This window comes from Mesoplodon mirus (assembly GCF_964341445.2).
Source record: "Mesoplodon mirus genome assembly, chromosome: 13".
Taxonomy (NCBI): domain Eukaryota; kingdom Metazoa; phylum Chordata; class Mammalia; order Artiodactyla; family Ziphiidae; genus Mesoplodon; species Mesoplodon mirus.
Genome location: NC_138989.1, coordinates 87,119,615 through 87,141,552, shown reverse-complemented (window position 1 = coordinate 87,141,552; position 21,938 = coordinate 87,119,615). Strand labels below are relative to the sequence as shown.

The window sequence follows — 21,938 nt, the reverse complement described above, 5'->3', positions numbered from 1 at the left end:
TCATCTAAATAGATGCAGAAGAAGCTTTCAACAAAATTCAACACCCATTTATGATAAAACCTCTCCAGAAAGTAGGCATAGAGGGAACTTACCTCAACATAATAAAAGGCCATATATGACAAACCCACAGCCAATATCATTCTTAATGGTGAAAAACTGAAACCATCTCCACTGAGATCAGGAACAAGACAAGGTTGGCCACCCTCACCACTATTATTCAACATAGTTTTGGAAGTTTTAGCCACAGCCATCAGACATGAAAAAGAAATAAAAGGAATCCAAATCAGAAAAGAAGAAGTAAAACTGTCACTGTTTGCAGATGACATGATACTATACACAGAGAATCCTGAAGATGCTACCAGAAAACTACTAGAGCTAATCAATGAATTTGGTAAAGTAGCAGGATACAAAATTAATGCACAGAATCTCTTGCATTCCTACACACCAATGATGAAAAATCTGAAAGAGAAATTAAGGAAACACTCCCATTTACCACTGCCACAAAAAGAATAAAACACCTAGGAATAAACCTACCCAAGGAGACAAAAGACCTGTATGCAGAAAACTGTAAGACACTGATGAAAGAAATTTAAGATGATACAAACAGATGGAGAGATATACCATGTTCTTGGATGGGAAGAATCAACATTGTGAAAATGACTATACTACCCAAAGCAATCTACAGATTCACTGCAATCCCTATCAAACTACCGATGGCATTTTTCACAGAACTAGAACAAAAAAATGCACAATTTCTATGGAAACACAACAGAGCCCGAAGAGCCAAAGCAATCTTGAGAAAGAAACATGGAGCTGGAAGAATCAGGCTCCCTGCCTTCATAATATACTACAAAGCTACAGTAATCAAGACAGTATGGCACTGGCACAAAAACAGAAATACACATCAGTGGAACAGGATAGGAAGCCCAGAGATAAACCCACACACATATGGTCACCTTTTCTTTGATAAAGGAGGCAAGAATATACAATGGAGAAAAGACAGCCTCTTCAATAAGTGGTGCTGGGAAAACTGGACAGCTACATGTAAAAGAATGAAATTAGAACACTCCCTAACACCATACACAAAAATAAACTTAAAATGGATTAAAGACCTAAACGTAAGGCCAGACACTATAAAACTCTTAGGGGAAAACATAGGCAGAACACTCTATGACATAAATCACAGCAAGATCCTTTTTGACCCACCTCCTGGAGAAATGGAAATAAAAACAAAAACAAACAAATGGGACCTAATGAAACTTAAAAGCTTTTGCACAGCAAAGGAAACCATAAACAAGACAAAAAGACAACCGTCAGAATGGGAGAAAATATTTGCAAATGAAGCAACTGACAAAGGACTAATCTCCAAAATTTACAAGCAGCTCATGCAGCTCAATATCAAAAAAACAAACAACCCAATCCAAAAAATGAGCAGAAGACCTAAACAGACATTTCTTCAAAGATATACAGACTGCCAACAAACACATGAAAGAATGCTCAACATCATTAATCATTAGAGAAATGCAAATCAAAACTACAATGAAATATCACCTCACACCAGTCAGAATGGCCATCATGAAAAAATCTACAAACAGTATGGGGGTTCCTTAAAAAACTAAAAATAGAACTACCATACGACCCAGCAATCCCACTACCGGGCATATACCCTGAGAAAACCATAATTCAAAAGAAGTCATGTACCACAGTATTCACTGCAGCTCTATTTACAATAGCCAGGACATGGAAGCAACCTAAGTGTCCATCGAGAGATGAATGGATAAAGAAGATGTGGCACATATATACAATGGAATATTACTCAGCCATAAAAAATAAGTGAAATTGAGTTATTTGTAGTGAGGTGGATGGACCTAGAGTCTGTCATACAAAGTGAAGTAAGTCAGAACAAGAAAAACAAATACCATATGCTAACACATATATATGGAATCTAAAAAAAAAAAGGTTCTGATGAACCTAGGGGCAGGACAGGAATAAAGGCGCAGACGTAGAGAATGGAACTGAGGACACAGGGAGGGGGAAGGGTAAGCTGGGACGAAGTGAGAGAGTGGCGTGGACACATATACACTACCAAACGTAAAACAGACAGCTAGTGGGAAGCAGCGGCATAGCCCAGGGCGATCAACTCGGTGCTTTGTGACCACCTGGAGGGGTGGGAGAGGGAGGGTGGGAGGGAGACGCAAGAGGGAGGAGATACGGGGATATGTGTATATGTACAGCTGACTCACTCTGTTATACAGCAGAAACTAACACACCACTGTAAAGCAATTATACTCCGATAAAGATGTTTACAAATTAATTAATTAATTAATTAATTAAAGTATTCTAAAATCAAAGGAAAAAAAAAGGGACTCAGGTAAGAACAAACAGACAATGTTCAATTCCTTGAAAAGCTGTGCTAAATCTCAAGCCTCTACTAATAACTTCCTGCCTCTGTAAGGGTACTTATAGCATACCTGCCCGTTTTCTAGGAAAACCCTTCGTCATGGGTGTCACCTGGATCGGATCTGGAAATGGCCTTCAAACCCATATCACACATCTGAACAAAGGCACATGCTTTCGTTCTGGATGTGGAATTCTGACTCATCGGGGCACATCGATTTATTTGTAAATCCCTAAACGGTACCAGCCTAATTCCAACCACGGCGCAAAGAGCCCAAAAGCTGCCCTAGAAGCTGGCAGCCCACCACGTCCTGCTCACACAGAGCGCTAACGACGACAACCACGCGCACAGTCACCGTGCTCTGATCAAGGGCCTGCAACATGACTTTTACCAGGTGACACCGAAAGTTTGTATTTTGGTGCTCATCTAAGAAGAGGCATGTTTGATCTCACAGTCATTTCAACTTCAGTTATTATTGGTGTGGCCTGAAGCTCGGCCTAGGGCTGGCTGATTCTAAGATAAATGTTGTCCATTAAGATGCAATCTCTTGACAACAGGGTATAGATGAAATCAGCCACTCAATTATAACTAGCACTAGTGGAATACGCAAACCTCCCCAAAAACATCTGCTTAGAGTCAAGGATCAAGTGGCTCAGCGTATGAAGAATCGTTTCCTATATTCAGGATTATTCAAAGATGCCAAAGGTATTTGAGATCATAATACAGCTGAGCTGCTTATATAAAATTAATCCTGTATTTATAATAACTGATACTACATTATTAAAAAAATGTTCTTTAGTTATGAGCACATGTTTTATTTTCTAATATCATCAAACTCCTGAAAAAAATGTTTTTAATAAGATACCAAATTAAGCTAAAGTGGCGTCAAAAAGAAGAAAAGTTCTCAGCTGGCTCTAAAACAATAAGACTTAAGAGAAAAACAAAATTAAATCAGAAGAAAGGGGCATGCGTGTTGTCTTTAAAGAAACATCAGTGCGTGGCATACAGGAGCCCTGTACACAACTGACTGCTCTTCCCCTGCCCGTGAGACCATCACTCTGTATCTGTGGAGGCAGATGTACAAGGTGGAACACCTAATGTCTGACTCACAGAAGAGAGAGGTTTAAAGAAATACAGGTGGCCAGAACAGAGCCCTCTGCGTTCCTGGGCTCTCCCTCCATCCCCTTCTCCATTCTGATCAGAACATCACCAGCTTTAAGTAATCTGCTGTACTGGCAAACGTCCAGGGTCACCAAGTAGTGCAAAGCACCCCTCCATTTAAAGGGAAACACCGAAAACTCTCCTTGTCTTTCCATCGATTTGCCCAGGACTCACTACAGACATGAAGCAGGGCTTCCAAGGAAACCTAAGATTCCACCACCCACAGCCAGTTTACTCCTCAGGGAAGCAGGAGGCGGGGAGAGCCTGACATCTCAACATTCCAGGACAGAGACCCCCACCAGAGCGTGACACCACTCATTCCAGTCAAACACAAGAGACACATCTTCATGTTGCACCACGCACCGCGCACCACGCACCACGCACCACACAGGGTGGGAGAGCTGATCAGAACCCTAGAGGTGTAAGAAAGAACACAGTGTCTAGTCCTTTACAAAAAGACACAAACTAAGACTTTCAGGAAACAGCTGCAGAAACAAGTTTGCTATGTAACTTGAGTAGTACATGATATACTGTAGATGTCTTACCTATTACAGGCTAAATTATAACCTGACAGTACTAGCTTTCACAGCCAATTAGAATGTAAAACAAAATTCCCCTTAACAAAAAGACTCTCATCTCAAATTAATAAGTACAAGAATTCAGTTCTGGAATACAATTTTCTTAGAGCCCCAAAAGGAAACAAGCAAAGCGACGCAGCAGGGACAGAGTTAAGACCACAGTAGAGCCAGCCGGGAAGACACGGCGAGCAGTGGCACAGCGGACACCGGCATCGGCCAGAAGTCCAGGCTGTGGATCTGCCCAGACCCGCCAACGCGTGATTCCCACACGGCTCTTCACCAGCCGGGTGTCGGCTTGCCCGTTGGCCAAGGGGAGGCGTGGACAGAACGCCCCTCAGCGTCCTGAGTGGGGCCTCACTGCGCGCAGCTGCCTCGGCTCACCGCCCGCCGCGGCTCAGCAAGTCCCCACCCCGCAGCACCAGCAGCTCCATCAAGCCCTCGCTCACGGGACGGAAGTGCCCCCCACGGCCAGAGCTCCCGCCTCGGGGGGCCGCCCCCACCAGTCGAGCCCCCGCCCCGAGACGCGCTCCCTGGGCGCCCTTCTCCCCTTTATGTATCGCTACTGCCGTTAATCCTACGCTGATTTACGGGTTCTTCAATAAACGTCTGCTCTATTCACTTCCAGGATCCAAAACGCAAGGGGACCATAGTTGCCTTGCTCAACATGACACACCCAGATTTAGTATACTCCTTACCATACAGTACGCACCGCAACCTTTTGGTGAATAGAAGAATTACTGGCTAAGAAAGCATTTCAATTAAGCATGAAAAAAAGTCTAGCTGGGGGTACAAACATATCTAAAGATTAAACTTTTGTTTTCCCAAAAAATGATATACAGAGTTAGAAAATAAAGAGGCCTAAGAAAGTTATGAAATCTCTACAAGGTAAGGAAAACAGGTATGTCATCCTCGACTGTTAATGTTTACTTATGAAGCTGTGACTTACTTTATGGAGCTCTTTTACTTTTATTTTTTATTAAAGCCTATACTTCAAAACCTTAGTAAGATGTCTTCTTTTAATTCTGCCATCCTACGTTCAGCTGGTGCCCAAACATTCCCACCACAGGGCACAAAGTAACGAGTCAGAGGCACTTTCAGCCTGGCTGACACAGGGACAGCTTTGTGACTTGCAGACATACACACTGCCTTGCATATTTGAATAAGATTATTTACCTTTGTTCTTTAGAAGGTGGAAACCTTAAAAGGTTAATAACACTTGAGACAGTTCTGTGTCCTAGAATTATACATAAGCCACTAATCGTCACAGAATCACATCAAACGTATTAGAACATGCAGTCGACACACTCTTTACGCAAGAAGACAGGTGACTTCTCTCCGCTGACCAGGTGCAGAGCCCTATAACTATGAAACGTTATGAAGCCTCTCGTGGCTGGATCATTAGCTGCATACCTGAAGCGTTTAACGTTGCACTCTGTGAGAGAAGCTGATCATTGCTTATGGTCAAGGTGGCGCCCGTAGACGGATTACTGATCGCAGGCGCTGACAATCTTATGCTCCCGTTCAGCTCACCACTTCCATTAGAACCGTGCTGAATGAGATCTTGACCTAAACAGAAATCAACACTGTGGCATCTGAGAGTAACACGTTCATTCACATACGGGCAAGTATGTTAAACATAGAATAACATCCTTTTAAAAGTGAAAAAGCTATTTCATTTTTAATACTATTTAAAGAGGAAAAAAATGAAAATAAGACCATGAAATACATTTCCCGAAATGAAACTATTTATTCACACTTGTTAAGCTATAAAGTTTTTTTAAGTGCTTCTTAAGAGTTCTACTTTAACCCAGCATTTAGGCACTTAGAGCTACACACTTTGTTGAATAAAACTTAAACCGAATTGGAAATACTTCCAAACATGGTGGACTCCCAGCTGCAGCATCGAGGGGCACAAGGGAGGGTACCAAGGCCTCCCTTGCGGCAGCAGTGGCCGCTACAGGTCTCCTGCGGGAGGGTCACTGCCCCACGGCACTCTGGACACGCACAGCAGGCTCAAACACGCCGTGATGTACTCCCACCGAGAGACATGGGCTTCTGTCAGCTTCATTAGCTTGTAACCTTTACATTGCAGCATAATTGTATAATGTAATCAGATAGTATGGAAACTACTAGAAGAACATGAAAATTAAAAACCCAAGCTGTTTCAATGAAAACCAAAAGACAAAAGGATGCTGCACTCAGCTTCATAATCACCGACACCCTCACGCCACACTAGAGAAACAAAACTGTGGAATGAGTCTGTGCAACAGGGGTGGAAGTGTGGGCAAAATAAAACGTGCAGAACTCCTACCAGCAGAGCAGACCCATCTTCAAAGACCTGCCGATAAATGCTCAAAATCGTGTAGGCATCGTTTTTCTGACTCTCTGCTTGATGTGGCTTTTTATTAATAACTAGACTAAAGACATCAGGTAAGAGGACTTTTACTGTACAAGACAACTGGGGGAGACTGAGGACTCTCCTCGCCTTTTACCCAATGTTTAACTTTTCTCCCAAACAGCTTATGAACTGCTAAAGGTCTGTACACCTTAACTGAAGTAGTATTTGCATTCTAGCATTCATAAGCATTTATAATTCTGTGCATTCATGGAAAAAAGAACATTCTACAAAATAACCAAAAATTTCTATAGCACAGCTAGATGCTTTCCACAGGTGACCACAAATTAAAAGCTTTTCTAGACTTCTCAGAATGGGATAAGAAAATGTTGAGTTAGTAGTCCCCACAGCCAATTCTCATTACACACAATAATGAGAAGTAAGGGAATAAGAAATCTTAAGCCCAGAGTTTGGGCAACGCTTATTTCATCAACTGACAAAGATTTCTCCTAGGATAACCCTTTTAAGCTTTTTTTTTTTTTTTTTTCCATTTTTGCGGTACGCGGGCCTCTCACTGCTGTGGCCTCTCCCGTTGCGGAGCACAGGCTCCGGACGCGCAGGCTCAGCGGCCATGGCTCACGGGCCCAGCCGCTCCGCGGCATGTGGGATCTTCCCGGACCGGGGCACGAACCTGTGTCCCCTGCATTGGCAGGCAGACTCTCAACCACTGCGCCACCAGGGAAGCCCTAAGCTATTTTTTTTAATTGCAGTTATATTCACCTAATATACTAAAAATTAACAATAAAATAACTAAATGATCGATAATAGGAAAACATAGGAGAAACAGAAGTACAAGCCACAAACACAAAAACACATTTGCCGAACTATAAACAAGAATCCCACATTATGTGTTGTTTGTATAGGACTAGCACAACCCCTCAAATATTGAGATTACGCAAAAAAAGTTAATTCGATCAACAAAACAGCTTTCTGAAAATAACTCTTCCATGTTTCCAACATTAAAATTCAAATATATATATATATATATAAATACACATATATTAAATAAAAAAGAAGAAAGTTAGTGAATTAGATAAAATTCAAAGTTAATTTCTGCTGCCTGTTAGCATCTAAAAACCACTGCGTGTCATTGAGAAGCAAAGCTCCATCCAGGAATAGTTCCTCAAACTTCTCACATAAATTGAAAGGAATAAAGACACCCCTTAAGAAAGAATGCTTTTGGTTTTCTTCTCAATAACTACTCTTTCTTTTCCAATAATGATTTTTGCAGAAATCTCAGGCAACGGAGGTAATAACTACACTGACCGCTCACACAGCTATCGGCCCTGTGTTCCAGCCACTGCCATACCGTGTCTCCAGGGAGGTTATTCTGACCCCAGCAAAATGTTTTTCTTTTCTTTCTTTTTTTTTTTTTTTTTTAAAACAACAATCTCATAAGGTTGTTATGAGACTTAAATGAGTTAATATTTGTCAAAGTTACTAGAACAGGACCTGGTGCACTGTAAGGGTCAAAAAAATTGTTGCTAAATTTAAGAACCACTCAGTTAACATGAAGAGCTCATAGGTAAGAGTCATGTGGGCAAAGCGCACCTGTAAAATATGCTCCAAGCTAACTTAGATGAGAACATATTGTGAGAATTAATGCTCTCTAAGGGGAAGAACTGACCGTGAACATCACAGGCCTGGAACAGGGAACACATTAGCTGGTGACTCACATGGAGGATCAGGTTGCCAACCTCGGTGGCCTGGGCTGCCAAAGGGTGTCTTCCACCCACTTACCTAGTTCTACCATAATTTTCTACATAATCTGAGAAAAATTCTGAAAAGGTCGGGGGGTAGGTATCTGTAATCTCCTAGTGTAACCACTTATACCGATTCAACTCCTTTAGCTCAAAGGAGCATGGTAAGAATTATGAAGCCATGGTTTTCTGCTCTTGGCTAAACAAAATATATCTGACAAAGCTAACTGGCTCAAACTGGACGTGCCATGAGGGACCACCACGTTTAATCCCTGGTATCAGATGGGAACTGCAGGATGATCGTTCTCACTAAACTGGAGTTTCTCACATAAATTACAAACACTTCCTGAGGCACTGGATTTAGGCAAAGCTCAGTCTTGCAGGAAAAAGATACAAAAAAGAGTTACCTAAACTGCAGGTGAAAGGATTTAAAAAATTTTAAGACTAACCGGAGATGGTCAGGGTAATTTCCTGCGGCGACCCCGAGGACGATGCAGCAGTGGGCCCAGCAGCCTGCGCCAGCACCTGGCTCAGGCTCGAGTTGTTAATGGTCAGGGTGATCTCGTGGGGGCCGCTGGAGGTGGACACCAGGCCTTGTGATGTCATCACCTGAGAGAGGTCTTGTGTCCCTGGTCATCGTTATAAAACAGAACAAAGCTGGGCTTAAAAAAATAATCATTTCCTCCTTTTTCATATTAAAATATTTTAGTGCAACTGTTACTTTAAGAAGAGAAGGATTCAAAATACAGTATCAGTCATCTCTAATTCCTTCATCTGAAATGATTTAAAAACAAACAAAAAGCCTTATGAGGAAACAGGAAGCCGGTTCCATGAATGCAATCTCTGTGCATATACTGACTAAACATCATATATCATCAGAAAAGCTTCCTTTATTTTTAGGACATTTATTCGTTAAGCTTTATAAAGAGAAGAAAACAGCATCCCAGTGCCCCCAAACCAAATCTGTGACTGTCAGCAGCGAGCCGAAACTCCAGCTGTCACAATCAACCGAGGCGGCAGCTCTCACCACTGCTGCTGGTGGTCAGCACGGAATCCTGCTCCGAGAGCGGGCCTATGGTCAGGTTGGCAGACGTCACCGTGGGCTGCAAGGACAGGCCTGAGATGGGCTGGAGGACCACACTGGCCGGGACTGTACTGTCTGGTGTCTGAAGGGAGCTGTGCTGCGGGGCCAGGCCGGGCTCCGCGGTCGGCTGCGGAGCAAGCAGGTTACCCTGCTGTAGCGTCTGCTGCAGGACGCTTGGGTCAATCTGAAAGCACAGAGGTTGTTGTGATGGAAATTTCACACTGAGTGTGACTCAGACCATCTGAAAGCACAGAAAAGCCTGGTAGGCGTCGCACCTGTAGCGTGATATTATTAATGCTGGAAGCGTCGATCCCAGAGATTTGAACACTGGGTGCAACCAAGTTAGCAGCCAACTGTAACTGTATGCCCTCGAGGGTGGCCAGGCTTCCATCTGTCAAAGACACTGTCCAGTCGCCACCAGCTGCAGAGGAAGAACAGGAATGACTGCATACCAGACACTTTCTCAAACAGGAAAAACGCACTGGGTTTCTAAATACACAAGTTCTAAACACATACCGACATGACCTAGTTAACAAATACTAATATTTACTTCACACAGGCACATACATATCTAATTTAATCATCACAAAACAAACCTTGTGAAATAGAAAATAATATTATCCATTTTAAACACATCAGGAAACTAGGCTCAAAGAGATCACACTGATTAGCCCAAGATTTAAAACAACGCTATTATTTTGTCTTATTATGCTTTAATTGCGCCATGGGTCATGAAACTGAAAGAAAGCCACTTAAGATGTCCAGTAGCTATTAACAGTTGCTACGTCGTTTGTGAGTGTACAAAAAACCCAACTGACTAAAATGTAATGCTTTTCAAATACTGTGGGACCCAAGAGCAACTGGATAACTCTCGTATATGAAAAACAAGGTTCACGGGTAGCTATAAGTTACGTCTCGCTATTAAATTTGTGAGAATACTAAAAAAGAAACAGGTTTACGCCCATCAAACTAAACAAAGAGCCGAAGAGTGAAATGCATAAGTGACGGTTAGAAAGAACGGGAAACGGAAAGGCAGCTGCGTCTGGAAGTCAGGACTTCAACCCCCCACGGCCTCGCGGGAAACCCTCGGGAAGGGCATGTCCTGAGGCTGAAGGTCGCGCCCCCCGTCCCGGCGTCCACAGCCCTGGTGCCTGTCAGCCCTACTCACCCGACACGGAGGCGGGAAGGACGGCCTGGCCCAGCAGGCCCTGCTGCAGCAGACTCTGGTCCAGCTGCCCCGCCAGCACGGGGCTGTTCATGATGAACACGCTGGGGTCGGAGGAGGGCGGAGGGGGCGCGCTCACGGGCTGCGGCCCTTCCGGCGGCCCCCGGGGCCCGGGCTTCCTGGCTTTCTTGGGGTCCGGTTTGTAGTGAAACTGCATGTGAGTCTTCCTCCGCCCGGACGTGCGGAAACGCAGCTCACAGTGGGGACACTTGAACGGCTTTGCTCCAGTGTGCAAACGCATGTGGACCTTCAGGCTCCCCTTGGTGGAGAAGGCGTTGCTGCAGACGTGGCAGCTGAAGAGCTTCTGACCTGGGAGAAGGAGCCGAGCGTCAGCGGGCCGGCCGAGCGCTCGCCCCCGTCGGCCATCGGCCTGGCTGCCACCGCGCTGCGTCCACCAACCCCCGCGCTCCCCAGGGCCCCTCGCTCCGGAGGGCCGGTGGCTGGAAAACTTAAAAGTAAGCGAAGTTCACTGTCGAGGATCCGAATTCAGTCTTTCCACGACACGGAGGCACACCGAGCCCTGCTGGAAGCGGGGACCCGCCCTGCATCTCGGGCTCCGCTCCCTGATTTTACGAAGCGTGAGCTCACGCCTCACCGGTCTCCTCTGACAAAGGGGCGCCCGAGCCGCCGGCACAGGTGGAAGCCGCCCGGCAGACTGCGCTCCGGACGCACGTGCCCAGTTCCTGGAGCGCCAAGTCCTCTAACACAGGCGCGCTGCGGGGGAAAGGCCAGGCAGGCGTGGCTGGGCGTGGCGGCAGAGCCCCGACCCTGCCCTGGAGTCTCTGCAAGGAGCGCCCGCCCGTTCCTGTCTCCCTCCCCTGCTCTCGGAAACCAGCACAGACTGTGTCCAGGGGCGGGCGCCCGGCGACTCGCCCTGGGACTGGTGGCACCTGCTCCCCTCGCACTGCTTGGGCCTCAGAAGTCACCTGAGAGGGAGCCCTGGAAGGTGTCTTCCCAGAGACTTTCTTCCTAGTCCTGACACCAGGGAGCCGACACGGAGGCTTGGTGCACAGGAGGCATCCTGAGGGTCGCCGGCACCTGCCCCGTGAGCTACCATGCGAGACCCGGGACGCAAAGCCGCTAAGCGGGTCGCTCCCAACCCTTGGCAGCACCCAGGGCTGCAGGGGAGGGTCAAGCACAGATCCTAAGGAAACAACAGAAGAACTGTCCGTAGAATACGCAGCTGAAGGATTTCGTGTATCTGTTTACCTAATTCCACACATGAACCCATCAGAAAAGAATCACAGGACTTTACGCCTATGTGTGAAATTCCACTTGTACTCTCTTGGTCAATTCTGCTTACGGCCAAAACTTCAGAGTGTAAACTGGTTTGATAATCATAATCCTACACGTCCTCACAACGCTAACATTTACTCCGTGTTTACCAGGCGCTACTTTTACTTTTCTAGGCAATTTAAACCGGGTGGGGGGGTACTCGTGTTTGCCCCACTTTCTACATGAGGGGTGGGCGGGTCTGAGGACAGACTCCAACCGGGCAGAGGCCCAGGGCCCGCCTTCTAACCCACAGGGGCGCACCGTGCAGCATCAAGAAGCAAAGGTTGAGTACGTTTTACGTAGGATGATTAACCTTCAGTTCCTCACATTAGATGAAGAAAATGGCCATGAAATTTGGACGTTAATTGTTTTCCTTTATCAGATTTCCCCCCCACAGAAACAGAATTGCTACCTGATAAGTGTAATCAGATTTGTGAAATCCCCAGTTTTCACAAAATTTCAACAAACTGAATCTCTGGCCTGAATGAGACTAAAAGGTAATCTTTCTAACACAGGTATTTAACTCTGAGTGAGACAACTTACAACGCCACATCTGAGACCTAGATCCTTTCCTTTGGTGTCAGATACCACTTTCTCCATGTTGGGAATCACACATCTTCTATATTCGTTTCTTCGTGGTTCCTGACTTTTAAGCTTTGTTTCATCTTGAAAGTATGTGTGCAAAATACATAGGAACAAGTATAAAATGCTGTCGGAAGGCATCTACCAACAGTGTAGTGTTTGTTCTTACCTGTGTGAGTCTTCACGTGGCAGTCTAGGGTAGACTTAACAGTGAAACTCTTCCCACATTCATCGCATTTATATGGCTTTTCTCCAGTGTGGATTCGAACATGCCTAGCCAGAAAGCATTTGCAATTAAGTGTCTTTCTTTTTAACTTTATATGCATTCACAAAAACCTTCATGATTTAAAACTTATAGCTATCCATATAAATAAAAATTATGCATGACTATGTACTGAATAAATTCAGCAAAACAAAACTTTTAAGCTTCACTCTATATAAATAGTACCATAAACAAATCCACAAGACAACAAAGTAATCTGCAAGACCAATGAAAACAAGGCTAACTTTCTTGAAAACCAAAGAGAATCTTACAAATCAGCAGTAAGACAAGAAATATCACAGTAGAAAAACAGGCAACACACAGGCAGCGTAGAGAAGAAACACACGCACCCAAATGCCACATGAAAAGGTATTACCCAGCCTCAGAATTTAAAAGGAGCAAGTTAACATGATAAGCCATCCCTTTCCCATCAGTCTGATGGTGACCCACCATTGGCTGGGTGGCCTGGGAGCAGGTGTTCAGAGGCTGGGGGATATGAACGGCACAGCCCTCTGAGGCCAGTGGGTGTGTCCATCAGCACTGACCCCGGGCACCCACACAGGTGCACACAGAGCACAGGACAGTGGGGCTGGCCTAGTGATTCCACACTGAAAACTAGGCAGTCATCAACAGGGGTCTGGGATGCCCACACGACAGAACAAGACGTCGCCGTGAAGCATGAAAGAGGTGGGTGGGTACTGACAAAGCTGTCTGAGACCCCACGATATATGTAAAAATTAAACCGAGACCAGAACTGCAGAAGTTAATGCTGACGTATGTGTAGACATTTCTGAAAAAACGCACAGAAGAAACTGCTGATAGCGCTTGTCTCTGGGGAGGGGAAGGCTCTCCCTTCATAGCCTCCTCCGCTGTTTTCGGTCCTGGCTCGCTTCACCAGGACGCCTGTCCAGTACGCAGTGGGGGCAGCTGAGCCTCGCACGACTGTTAAATGAAGGATGGAGGAGAAGGCAGGCTGGCTGCCAGGCCGCAGCAGGCTTCCCGCTTCCAGGGGCATCTGCCGCCTCGCCTCCTCACGGGGGTGCAGGGTCGGCAGTCCCGCCTCCTGGGCGCACCTCCGGGCCGCTGGCTGCTCGTCAGCACCACCCTCCGGCCACGCGCGCTGCAGGCCTTCACAGCGGCGCGACGACGCCCACGGGGCTGCCCAGCATGATGTCCTCATCCACGATTCGCACCCCTGCCTCCCGCTGGGGCCCTGCCCTGCCCCAGAGCCAGCGTGTTGCTCCCTTGCGGCCACCGCCCGGTCCTCTCCGTAGCTGAGGGTTCCAGCGTCTCACTCCCGGCCTTGGAGTCACGCTGGCATCTTCTTAGCTCCTTCCTCCTCCCCACCCGCCGGGACACGACGCCATCTGGGCCCCGCGCCCAAGCTCGGACCGGCCTTGCCCACTGCCCCTCGCCCGTCTACCCGTCCCTGTCTCGCTGGCATACGCCCCTTCCCGCCCGGCAGGAATACAAGGGCAGGGGTTCGTGGCTGCGCTCAGGTGATGAGCACTTCCAGCCTAGCAGCTTCTCGGGCAGCCTGTCTGCCCTCCCGTCACGCGCAGGGCTCTGTGCAACAGAGAGGGACAGGAAGACGCCTCTCTGGTTTTCTGAAGCAGCCGGCTCTCTTATTACCCGTCTTGAAATCCCGACAGCTCCTCCCTCAATCACCCTCTACCTTTTACCCAGCAGTTCCACCTCCTGAAGCAAAAGACGAGCGCCCCCCCGGCCCCCCAGTAAACGAAAAACCTCTAACTGTTGTAAGAGAGCGCTGTGCTTCGGCCTGCCTTCCTGGAGCCCGCCTGTCGGCTGCCCTCCGCCACGCTGCCAGACCGCACGTCAATCACCGCCTCGCGGCTGACGCGGTCTGGACCCCCAGCGCTCGGGCCACCTCCCCGTGTGATGGAGCCTCGCGCCATACAGACCGCTGGCCCCGTGGGGTGGGCAGGAACCACGAGGCTGGGCTCAGCGCCGCGTCTCCCTCAGGAAATGAGGTTAATTCTCCTTTCCTGCTGCCGCCGTCACACAGACACACGCACACGCAGCCACAGAGCAAGCAGACGTCTAGCTAACGTGCTCAACGAGCCTCCAGGAAGCCGCAGAACGCACGCGGGCCTGAAACCGTGACTCAAGAAGGCAAGGAGCCACTCAGAAGGCACCAGGTTCAGACGCCACAGCGAGGGCTGCAGAGGAGCACACAGACCACACGGCCGCCCCCGGGGCATCAGGGCCTGCACCGCACCTGACCAGGTCGCTGGGCTTCTTGAAGCTCTTGGGGCAGTAGGAGCAGCAGTTGGCGTGCTTGGGCTCGGCCTCCAGCTCTGCCTGCCTGTCCTTCATCTCGCTGATGCGGTCCTTCTCAGCGGCCGACTGCACCAGCACCTGCTCTGAGACGGTGGCACTTTCCTGCGGCCGAATCTTGGCCAACTGCGCCGTCTCCTCCTCTGTGAAGGTGATGACCTCGGGACGAGCCTTTCTAGACACATTTCTTTCAGAACTGTCTTCTTCTTCCTCCAGACCCATCTCTAAACAAAACGCAGGAAAAAGGATCAAATCCTAATAAAAAACTAAGTTGTAACAAAACAATGAAAACTAAACATTTAACTTAAATATGTAAGGTTAAAATTAGCAACTCAATGAGGCTATATTTGCCATGGTAAAGGGTTTTTTCCCACCACTGTCTATTGAGAAGCTGGTCAGGGTGGAAAGGCCATGCCTCGGGGGAGGGGTCACTGACAAGGGCAGATGCCACGGCTGACGGTTTCCTGCCAGCCCTGCCAGCAGGCAGGCAGTGGGCTCTGAAAGGGTCAGTGTCCGCACGAGTCAACAGTACTCGTACACACATTCATTTATCAACACGGGCACAAAGTGAATTGGCGTAAGAAGATGAGCAGCCCGAAGGAGGAGACCAAACTGATAACTAGCGAACAGCCGCCCATTCAAAAGACTTACTGAAAGGAAAGAAAACACTTAAAAAATATGTATGTTTAAGTAATCTCTCAGTGAAATGTAAGGATATATTTACATCCATTAAAAAAAAAGAATAAGCTGCTGTTAAAATGTAACCGAGAAGGAAAAAAAAAAGGTTTGGCTGGGGACAGGGGACGGGGGACAGGGGGACTTTATTATTGCACAGATGGCTAAGAAAATTTTTTTAAAAAAACAGTAGAGGGCCTCCCTGGTGGCGCAGTGGTTGAGAGTCCGCCTGCCGATGCAGGGGATACGGGTTCGTGCCCCGGTCTGGGAGGATCCCATGTGCCGCGGAGCGGCTGGGCCCGTGAGCCATGGCCGCTGGGCCTGCGCGTCCGGAGCCTGTGCTCCGCAACGGGAGAGGCCACAGCAGTGAGAGGCCCGCATACCGCAAAAAGGAAAAAAAAAAAAAAAAAAAAAAAAAACAGTAGAAACACTAAATAGCAAAACGGACGGCGATCAGAGCCAAAACAGTGAAATAAAAACTGACGGATGGCCCTCTGAGTCGCGCCCCCATCTCAGCATGCTCACTCCGCCAGCATCAACGGTGTGAGGTGCACAGTGCTGGCTGCAGCACAGACAGGAGCCCAGGCCCCAGGACACCAGGTAAACTATCGACAGCATAACTCACACTGCGTATGGAACAAGGTCGTTTAAAAAATTTTAAACGCTGTGCACTGGCGCCATGTGTCAGAATACGCAAGCTGCACGCTCTGTCACCGTAATTTCACTCTGGAACTTGCTAAAAAGAAATCATCTCATAGGTACAAAAAGTATAAGCGGGCTTCCCTGGTGGCGCAGTTGTTGAGAGTCCGTCTGCCGATGCAGGGGACGCGGGTTCATGCCCCGGTCCGGGAGGATCCCACATGCCGCGGAGCGGCTGGGCCCGTGAGCCATGGCTGCTGAGCCTGCGCGTCCGGAGTCTGTGCTCCGCAACAGGAGAGGCCACAACAGTGAGAGGCCCGCATACCGCAAAGAAAAAAAAAAGTATAAGCACAAAATAATCCTCCTGGGATTACTATACTTGGTGTGGGAACTGGGCCCATCAGCTCGTCTATCGTTTAAGTTAGCTTCATGGTATCTCGTGTCGATCAGATGAGAATGTGCGTGGTGAATAAGCACAGCGTCGAGGGTTAAAGCCCCCTGACCGCCAGCTCTTCCTGTTACACTGCAGCACTGGGCAGCCACTGTGCATCCAGCAACAAGAAACTGTGTAATGAAACACAATGGAATTCCATGCAGTTGTTAGAACTGATGTACATCCGTGCTCACTAATATCAAATTCGCCTGTAATAAACACTCATGGACGACAACACTGCATTTAACGTGATCTCCTATTAGGGAATTCGGGTCCACCTACGCGTGCGTGCGTGCATACGTGCGTGCGAGGGCGACAGCCTGCCCTGTGCGGGGATGCTGGTATTTTGGTGTCTGGGGACCAGTGAGGTAAGAAGTTTTCCTCTTCGTGCCTTCCTGAATCTTTCTTTCAAAGAGCAGATTATGATTGCTTTCATAATCAGAAAATGAAATAAGTTAACATACTGGTACAAATCACCTCTGAAACGAGTTAATCACTAAGTTTCAGCATCGGCTGACGATAAACCTGAATCAACAAAGGGACCACACCTCCTCCTTCTGCCTCTCCCGGTGCTGACCCAGCCGAGGGGACTGTCTGGTGCCTCTTCATGTGCTTTTTACAATGAACTGTGGTTCGGAAGCCCTGCTCGCAAAACGGACACTTGTAGGGCTTCATGCTCATGTGCGTGGCCGTGTGCCTGGTGAGGCTGCCGTTGGTTGTGAAGGAAGCGTTGCAGACGCTGCAGCTGAACGCCTTTTCTCCTGCGACAGCAGAGACGGGGTCAGAACACGTTCGTTACCTGAAAACCGTACGCAATCAAAGCAAAGATGCGCTCAACAAGCTGCAAAACCGAAGAGCATGTACTTGCTGTGGTCTCCAAGTTTTAGGAATTGAGGGTCTTTCAAGAAGAGGTTATTTTAAGAAGACGGACGGTCATAATGAAGCAGACAGACCATACTAAGCCCTGACAAGATGTGAAATCATTGCTGGTGGACAAGGAAAATGGTGCGGCCACTCTGGAAAGGCCACTCTGGTTTGGTAAACCCCAAGGTTTAAACAGTTATCATATGACCAAGCAAGTCCACTCCTAAACAGAGAAGCGAAAACTTGCATCCACACAGAAACGCACGAAACGTTCACAGCAAGATTATTCCTGATAGCCAAAAAACGGCCACACCTCAGCTGTCCAACAGCTGATGAGTGGACAAGCAGAACGTGGTCTCTCCACACAGTGGACTACTGTTCGGCTATAAAAATAAGTGTGACACATGCTACAACGTGGCTGGACCTTGAACACGTGCTGAGTGAGGGAAGCCAGTGACAAAAGGCACCGGGTCGTATGGTTCCGTTTACAGGAAGAGCTCGGAACAGGCAAATCCACACAGATAGGAGACAAGTCTGTGGTTGCCTGGGGCTGGGGGCCCTGAGGGGTGTGATGAAAATGCGCTAGAATTCATATGCTCTAGAATCACGTATGGTTTTCCGCATGTTTACGTCCAGTGCGAGGCAGACAATGACCTGTGTGTGTCTTCTCGTGGGACTTGAGGACCCCAGAGGAAACGAAGCCACGTCCACAGAGCTTGCACTTGTAAGGCTTCTCCCCGGTGTGTGACCGCACGTGCTGCTTCAAGTGGCTGGACTTCTTAAAGCCTTTGTTGCAATAGTCACATCTATACACACAACACAGACCACGTTAATTCACAGCATGATCACAAACGCAACACCTGAGAAGGGAAGAAAAGCAAACACTCTTCACCAACAATCAGTAAACAATCAGGCATAACTGTTACAGAAACCAGGTATGCTCTCCAACACTTAAAACGCTGTGAAATACTAGCAAGAAAAACTTGTTAGATCAAATTCTGCTCAGACTGTGCCCTGAAACATATTTTATTATTTCAAAGGTAGTAAAACCTATAGCAATTCTCCAGGAGAAATAAAATTTGATTAACTACAAACTATTCCTTTAAACATAACGGGGAATTTATTATGTGCTATTTTCTTTACCAAGTCATAAGACGCTGCGAACCCTTCTGCTGCATTAGGGTCAGAATCACCTCTGAGTCTAGACACTTGGAAATGTCAGTTCGTATACTCTTTAGTTGAGAAAATACTTTACCAAACAGATGTTACTAGAGCTATTTTGAATAATATATAAATATGTAGTGCTATTTTCCTCTCAGTTGTTATGAAATATATTAAAATTAAGAATGAAACAATTATAAATTTCAAAATTCCTATTTACATATTATTAAAAAAATTTTTTTAATTCTGAAAGCTTATTCCATTTTATTTCCCTATTTTTTCCATTTCCAGGTTTTAATCTGTGATAGGAAGGTACACAGAGCACACAGCAGCAAGTTCTTAATAAATGTTGAATGAACAAATGGGGAATGAATGAATGGCCAGAAGTCCAGGAATGCCCAAGCAGGTGTCACAAAGGAATCACAAGAAAACATTACACTAATCTCACTTAAAAATACCCATGCAAAATCCCAAATTAAACATTAACAAACAAATACTTGTTGAATAAATGGAAGTGTGAGTTAAGTATCAGGAGGTTATATATAAAACACACAAAGAGCCGTGGACAAAAAGGCACGATATAAATTCAAGTTATTTCTGAAAACACAGTAACAGCGGCCTAGAGTGGGGACAGGAAGCTACAGCAGAGTAGTTTACAGGTACAGGCTGATGCATCCAAACCCTGCCCATGTCACTTATTAGCTGTAGAAGCTTTAGCAAGTGAGTCTCTTTTGTCTCAGATACTTTCTTTATAAAATGGGGGTGACGACAGACCCTGTTTCCCAGAGCTTTTGTGAAGCTGCAGGAACGGTGCAGGTGGGCACTGGGCGCAGCAGGACGGGCTGCAGTCTGAGCGCGCATACCCGGAGAAGTGCGCGTACCCGGAGGAGCGCGCGTACCGGTGGAAGCGCGCGTACTCGGAGGAGCGCGCATACCCGGAGGAGTGCGCGTACCGGTAGAAGCGCGCGTACCCGGAGGACCGCGCGTACCCGGAGGAGCGTGCGTACCGGTAGGAGCGCGCGTACCCGGAGGAGCGCGCGTACCCAGAGGAGTGCGCGTACCTGTAGGAGCGCCGGCTGTGCTCCTCGCTGTCCTCCAGGAATGGGGGACGTGGCGCCTGCAGCTCCAGCTCCTGCTGGGATGACTCCTGAATCAAACGACTTGTCTAAAACATAGCAGAAGCACAGAGCAGACTGCTTGAACATCTATGAATGAATACAAACACCTAACAACTAAGGATAAGAACACTCATAAATGTGGATTTAAAAGGGAGAAACCCCAACTGGGTCGTTGCAATCATTTGGGCCAAATTAATAACAAAAATCATCTATACCCATTTTAATGAAGAAATACTTATTTTCCATTAACTTGCTTTAACCTTTCCATATTTTTTATGTCTATTAAGAGACTACTCCTTCATCTCTGCTCTTACTGAGAGTGAACAAAACGCCCTGCTTTCTTCAAGTACTAAGTCCCCTCACTTGTCACACAATCACAGGGGAGAAAGCCTGTTCCCAGCCCAGGAGCAGGAGGCCTGGAGACAGCAGCCCCTTAACCTGACACCTTCCGGCCACAGGTGGTGCAGCCCAGGGACTGGGCACAGATCTGCAGGAAACACCCGTGTTCAGCAGACAGAGCGCAGGCTGACCTTCAGGACGTGGGGGACAGGCGCAGGAGAGGCCAGAACAGGGGAGAACCTGCCTGCGTGCACGTGTTTCCCCTGGCTTCCGGGACCCGCCCCGAAAAGCCACGAGTGAGCGGGTGTGCAGTCTTGCTCAGAGGGCCGAGTGAAGGCAAGCCACAGAGAGGCATGCCCCCCACCACCCAGATTCAGCGCCTACTGTCAATTACACAGCTTCGAACTGGGAAAACGGGCTCTGAAAATTTCACTGGAGGGTCCAGGTCCTCCACTTGGCAAAAGTTACCCACAGGGGCTTTTAAAGAGAGAAAACAAGGACTTCCCTGGTGGCGCAGTGGTTAAAAATTCTGCCTGCCAACGCTGGGGACACGGGTTTGAGCCTTGGTCCAGGAAGATCGCACATGCCGCGGAGCAACTAAGCCCTGTGCGCCACAACTACTGAGCCTGCGCCCTAGAGCCCGCGAGCCACAACTACTGAAGCCCGCGCGCCTAGAGCCCGTGCTCTGCAACAAGAGAAGCCACCGCCATGAGAAGCCCGCGCACCGCAACCAAGAGTAGCCCCCGCTCGCCGCAACCAGAGAAAGCCTGCGCGCAGCAACGAGGACCCAATGCAGCACCCCCAAAAATTAAAAAAGTAAATATTAAAAAAAGAGAGCCAGGGCTTCCCTGGTGGCGCAGTGGTTGAGAGTCCGCCTGCCGATACAGGGGACATGGGTTCATGCCCTGGTCCGGGAGGATCCCACATGCCGCGGAGCGGCTGGGCCCGTGAGCCATGGCCGCTGAGCCTACGCGTCTGGAGCCTGTGCTCCGCAGTGGAAGAGGCCACAACAGTGAGAGGCCTGCGTACCGCAAAAAAAAAAAGAGAGAAAACAATTGATTTGCCAATCATTTTCACCACTACCGAAAGATTTCCAAAAATGGCAAAATCAATACCAAAACAAAAACTTAAATGCCTCCAACTTGACTAAGAGATGAAAATTTTAAATGATGCATTTAAATATGTATCTTTAGTATGTCAGCCTTCATTATATTTTCATTCTATCATGTTTCTTTTAAGATTCCACATATTAAAATGCTTAGGTTTTCTCGCTAAAGCAAGGTGATATCCTTCAGATGTTACGGAAGTCAGTTACACTCTCCTGACTTTCCTGACTTTTAACCAAAAAGGTAAAGCCACATCATGGGAATGAAATCTTAAAACAAAAATGTTTTAAGGGAATAGAAGCCCTATATGATAAACATTGAGGTTTTCACAGGTGATGCAGCAATCTTAAAGCTGCAACAAGTTAGCATGCCCTCTTAAGTAAGCAAATTTTAAATAATTACAGTGAAGAATAAGATAGAATCTGCTCAATGATGAGACTTCTGCAATACTCACTACATTAATCGTATCAGAGCTAGGAACTGGAAGTAAGTTCTGCTGATGGAAGCTCGTGGACAGGGCTTGAGACTCCAGTGTGCTAGAATCTTGTAACTGTTGGACGGGTGGAAACTGAGTCTGTTGATTGTATGTATCAGTCACTGTAAAACCTGAAATAAATTAGAAGACATGAGTTCTACAAAAAATAC

At 47.3% G+C, this 21,938-nt stretch overlaps 1 protein-coding gene across 6 annotated transcripts in view; it reads right to left on the bottom strand.

Moving 5' to 3' along the window:
- The window catches only part of ZNF236 (zinc finger protein 236), a 94,693-nt gene that overhangs the window by 14,859 nt on the left and 57,896 nt on the right, over positions 1-21,938 (bottom strand). For all 6 annotated transcript variants that reach the window (XM_082641184.1, XM_082641188.1, XM_082641183.1 and 3 more), the window contains 11 exons: positions 21,748-21,899; positions 19,792-19,895; positions 18,224-18,375; positions 17,254-17,466; positions 14,900-15,182; positions 12,568-12,671; positions 10,485-10,850; positions 9,592-9,737; positions 9,260-9,500; positions 8,682-8,861; positions 5,548-5,703 (listed from right to left, as the gene is read on the bottom strand). In XM_082641184.1, coding sequence (XP_082497310.1) covers positions 5,548-5,703; positions 8,682-8,861; positions 9,260-9,500; positions 9,592-9,737; positions 10,485-10,850; positions 12,568-12,671; positions 14,900-15,182; positions 17,254-17,466; positions 18,224-18,375; positions 19,792-19,895; positions 21,748-21,899 — 2,097 coding nt within the window. The remainder of the gene's footprint in view (positions 1-5,547; positions 5,704-8,681; positions 8,862-9,259; positions 9,501-9,591; positions 9,738-10,484; positions 10,851-12,567; positions 12,672-14,899; positions 15,183-17,253; positions 17,467-18,223; positions 18,376-19,791; positions 19,896-21,747; positions 21,900-21,938) is intronic.